At 36.4% G+C, this 5,273-nt stretch overlaps 1 protein-coding gene across 1 annotated transcript in view; it reads left to right on the top strand.

Moving 5' to 3' along the window:
* LOC125859857 (receptor-like protein Cf-9 homolog) overlaps nt 1–4,453 on the top strand; it is an 11,998-nt gene extending 7,545 nt beyond the window's left edge. The window contains exon 4 of the mRNA XM_049539699.1: nt 4,309–4,453. Within this exon, the coding sequence (XP_049395656.1) occupies nt 4,309–4,453 (145 nt within the window). The remainder of the gene's footprint in view (nt 1–4,308) is intronic.
* Nucleotides 4,454–5,273: the final 820 nt, after the last annotated feature.

Below are 5,273 nucleotides of genomic sequence, written 5' to 3'. Positions count from 1 at the left end.
TGCTCTTATTGGTTCTGAAGAAAGTAGAAAGAATCAGTTTCAACATTTACACATCAAAACTCATTTTCAGTCATATGACTCGAAATGATGAAAATGAACTTAACGTTACATTGCTTCAAAAAGAGTCTAACAGATGATGGTTCAAGAGAAAGGTTCTAATTGCTGAATGTGACGTAGAGAATGTTGGTTCAGTTGCAATCCCTGATATGTGATTCAATTGTGTGTTTATGTCAATTTTCAATATTGACATCATCTGTCTTCAAACATCATCTGGACAGATGATTGTAACATCCGACAATTTGAAGTGGCTTTGAGGAAGCTTGAATTGGAAAGTAGTCATTTTTGGAGAAAAATTTAAAAATCTGGAAATTTGGTTAAGTATGGAAAACAATGAGCTTTTGGCCAACTTTGAGTGGTCGTAACTCCTAGCTCAGGATGAGTTAGGAGTAGTTCCAGTTATGGTTGCGAAGCTCGTGGAATGATCTTTCCAATGACACTGAGTTTGCTCGATTCCGAGTTCGTATGAGGGAGTTATGACCTGTAGAAGTTGGGCAGTTGGAAGGGAAATTCGTCCGGAAATTTAAGGGCATTTTGGTCCTTTCACAATCTTTTATTTTGAGCTCTTATTGTTGAGTTAGGATGATCTTTAGATCATTATTGTCCCTTTTTGAAAGAGAAGAGTTAGGGTTCTTGAGTTAAAGAAGAGAAGAAGGAGAAGAAGAAGAAGAGAAGAAAGAGGAGCTTAGGCAAGATTGTGGTGGACTTTCGTCGGGGGTGATCCCTATTGAAGGTATGTGAGTTTTAGTGTGGGTTTATCTTTTCCCTCACACACACCAAGTTTATTCCATGGGTTGAGAAAAGATTGGAAATTGTTGTTGAATTATTGAAGTTGTTAGTTGTTGTTGATGTTGTTGATAGGGTTGTTGAGGTTATTGTTCATTGTGAGACTTGATTTGGGGGTTGTGTAATTAAATTGAAACCTATTGTATGTTGAGGGAAGTATGATTCTTAGAGTTATGACCCTTAAAAGTTGATTCACTATCAATTGCAGAAAGTTCTGGGCTGTCGATCCCCATCTACGGGACTGACCTACGGACCGTAGATCAATCGACGGTCCGTACTGGTCAACCGTCGATTGGGACAGAAAGTTGGGTTTTTGGGGCATCGATCTACGGGGCCGACCTACGGTCCGTAGATCGATCCACGGATCGTAAGTCAGGACCGTAGGTCAACACTTAACTTTTTTTTTATCAATCGTTTTTTTTGGGGAAAACTCTCTGACGCGATCTACGGACCCGCAGTACGGACCATAAGTCCATCTACGGTCCATCGATGGCTTCCGTAGATACCGCCTGTGTCACCAGAAATCTAAAGTCTCAGTCAAGTTTCCCCATTCCTTTTCTCACTTTCTCAAGCAAGTTCCAAAGTATTTTACCTATGTTTTATGGTTGTTTCCGACACTCCATGATACGTCTAAGAGTTCAAGGATCCCTCCATAACATGTGATCGAACACCTTGAATACATAATTCCGATTCAAGGAAAGATAGTTCCAAGTCAAGTGAAGTTAGAAGTCGAGTAAGAGTCTCATTTTCAAGTTAAGTCATGAGTTTAAAGTTGAGTTCGTTTCTCAAAGTTATTAGGGAACTATGTATTCCCAAAGAAGTTTTAAAGAAATGTTCTTTTTTACATTTGAATAAGGTTGGAAACTGAGATTTCCAAAAGGGGCCTTCGGGCTAGTTTTTGAGTAATTATCTCATATCAGCAGGAATAAATATGTTTTAAAAACATAAGAGCCAGTACATTTTTTTGGGAGTAGTATCGAGCACCGAATTGGGGGAGTGTTCCAAAGAACCCACAGCCCCCATAGAACCATGTTAGCCTCCATGGGTAGAAAAGGANACATTAACGACTTGACAGGAAGCCACACGAGAATATTTCAATGAATCTGAGAGAAGCTCATCACCCGATAAAGGATCCTGATAAGCTAACATGTTTGAAGAACTTGCTTAACAAAAACAAAGGACCGAAGGAGAAAACAGAACAAATCATCATTTGAACAAACTAGATTGGCATAATATCGACTTATGTACTGGTAAAGACATTCACCTGATATATTATACAGAGAGAGTAGTTGAAGTTTGATTCTGGATTGTTTGTTGTTATAATAAAAAAATTGCATACCAACTTTGTCAATGAACCACCTGGGCGTTTCGTTTTAAATTATAATGGGAGTATCGTTTTGAATTCAGATGCATAAGTGGAACTCAATTGCAAGCGATCATAATCTTAATAGTAATCGAGATTAGGATATTTTTTGTCTGAGATGGAAGTTTGATGTCACTACAGGGCAGTGATATCAGCTGAACTGCTCTTATTGGTTCTGAGGAAAGTAGACAGAATCAGTTTCAACATTTACACATCAAAACTCATTTTCAGTCATATGACTCAAAATGATGAAAGTGAACTTAATGTTCCATTGCTTCATAAAGAGTCTAACAGATGATGGTTCAAGAGAAAGGTTCTAATTGCTGAATGTGACGTAGAGAATGTTGGTTCAGTTGCAATCCCTGATATGTGACTCAATTGTGTGTTTATGTCAATTTTCAATATTGACATCATCTGTCTTCAAACATCATCTGGACATATGATGAAGTTTGTTCAACTCCTTTCTTTACATTAGATAGGGCAGGGGGGGCTGCACTCTATCTTTCTATGTGGGTCGATTGCATGCATTGGAACTGAAAAGGGCTCTTTTCATATACAGTCTTCCTTGCTTCGCACCTCTTATCTTATTGTACAAGATAATCCAATAGAGAGAAAAGTTTCTGTTTGATTACTAAGGTATAGATAATCGAAGCAATTACATATATATGTGTATTCATTCCATAGGTTCAGTTCGAAGTTTTTATTCTAGTTCAGTCCTATAATTTCAATTGATATTCGTATTGATGTACAGATATTTGACAATAAAACAGAACACGCTAATTAATACTCTTATAGACTCTTTCTTCTTCTTTTTTTCTCTAAGAATTTAAATTGATAAATAACTATTTCTTACTTGATTATTGTTATATTAAATGATCTTCACCCACATTGGGATGGTTACAGATTTTTCCGTCAAAGTCTATACACAGATTATCACTCTTATAGACACGTGACCTAGACGTCACACAGAGACGCTTAAGTGTTGTTCCAAAGCTCCCTTCACTTTTCTTTTTCTAAGAATTTAATTGACTTAAGGGATAATTTCAGAGACCTCCCCTCATGTTTCGCTTAATCACATTGACTTCCCTCGTGGTTTACGATATTACGTATACCTCCCTTATTTTAGATTTTTTGTAACAAATCTTTNGACGCTTAAGTGTTGTTCCAAAGCTCCCTTCACTTTTCTTTTTCTAAGAATTTAATTGATTTAAGGGATAATTTCAGAGACCTCCCCGCATGTTTCGCTTAATCACATTGACTTCCCTCATGGTTTATGATATTACGTATACCTCCCTTATTTTAGATTTTTTGTAACAAATCTTTTTATCTATTTTTCATTAATGTAAATTAAATACAACTTGACAACTCTACCTATTTTAATATTACATTTTTCATTTAAACTCTCATATTTAACCAAAAAAAACAATGTTAAAATCCCACATTTTCTTTGCTGGAAAGTATTTTTCTCTACAAATGTGAGTCCTACGTTTTCTTCTTCTTCCTACCCCGTGAGGCCAATTATTCCATGGACGTGTACCTGTTCAAAATTGAACCGCAATTGATAATTCGAATCAATAAAAGTTATTGGTTTAGCGGTTTCCCTAACGATTTTGATTTCTTTTATTATCGGGTTATCGGTTCTTAACGGTTTGAGATTTTTTCTTAACGGCTTAACCGATAATCCGATAGTAAATTAAATAATTGCATTTATACCATTTAGTATATAAAGTCCTTGACTTAGAGTTTAGTTTCATACTTTTATTTATGGTTGTCTCAAACTGTTTGCTATTCTATAATGTGACAATGTTTTCCAATCATGTGCACGGTTCGTTTGGTTTGTCACCTTGTTTTTAAGTAATTTTCAAAAATTATTTTTGGTGTCAAATCTTAATGGTTAAACCAATAACCGAATTGATAACGATCAATAATCGATAAACTAATAACTCATAAGACAATATCTTTATGGTTTTATAATGGTTTAGCATATATACAAACTAGTAACTGATAAATCGAAGCGATAAACTTCAAATCTAACTAACCGATACGCAGCCATATGGTTCCATGAGAACTCTACACGCTCGAGCTTTCGAAAATATTGTTAGTGAGGCAAATGAGGATAGGGAGAATCTAAAGCTGGCACAAGCACAACTGCAGATTGACCCTGGTAATCTAGAGCTCCAACAGTCTGAAAGTGATCTGTATCGAAAATTCAGGAGGTCCTCTTACATGGCGGAATTATTCCTTTAGCAAAGAAGTAAGGCTACATGGATAAGACTGGGAGATGATAACACTAGATACTTCTATTCAGTCATAAAATACAGGAAGTTAAAGCAAGCCACAACACAATTAAGAGACACAGCAGGAGAATGACAAACTGACCCTGCTATTATTGCTGCACTATTTGTGGAAAATTATAAGGGAATACTGGGAAGTACCACAGTGCATAGAAGGTCAGCAATGGGGGACCTGATAAAAAATGAGAGGGTGCTTACTGAGGAGCAGCAGTGTGAGCTAATTAAAAGTATAGATCCAGCAGAAGTAAAAAAGGCAATGTTTCAGGTAGACAGCAACAAGAGTCCTGGTCCTGCTGGGTATGGTAGTGGATTTTACAAAGAAGCTTGGTCAATAGTGGGTGAAGATATTACCACTGCAGTCTTAGAATTCTTTCAAAATAACAAAATACTTAGGCAGATTAACACTACAAGCATAGCACTTATTCCCAAGATAGATAAGCCTGAATATGCTAGTCAATTTAGGCCTATCTCATGCTGTAACGTCATTTATAAATGCATTTCCAAATTAATCTGCAGTAAATCATTTGGTAGCAGAAAATCAGTCAGCATTTGTTCAGGGAAGATCAATGATGCACAATGTGCTGATTTGCCATGATATTTTGAGACACTATAACAGGAAGAATGCATCTCCTAGATGTCTTATGAAGATAGACTTGAAGAAAGCATATGACATGGTCAATTGGGAGTTTCTGGTGGAAGTACTCACTGCTTTTGGGTTTCCTAGACAATTTATTCAATGGATTATGTTGGGAGTCACTACCACCATGTTTTCA

This window comes from Solanum stenotomum, chromosome 1 (genome assembly GCF_019186545.1).
Source record: "Solanum stenotomum isolate F172 chromosome 1, ASM1918654v1, whole genome shotgun sequence".
In the NCBI taxonomy this organism is placed as follows: domain Eukaryota; kingdom Viridiplantae; phylum Streptophyta; class Magnoliopsida; order Solanales; family Solanaceae; genus Solanum; species Solanum stenotomum.
Note: the sequence above shows the minus strand (reverse complement) of the source record. Positions and strands in the feature narration are given on the sequence as shown.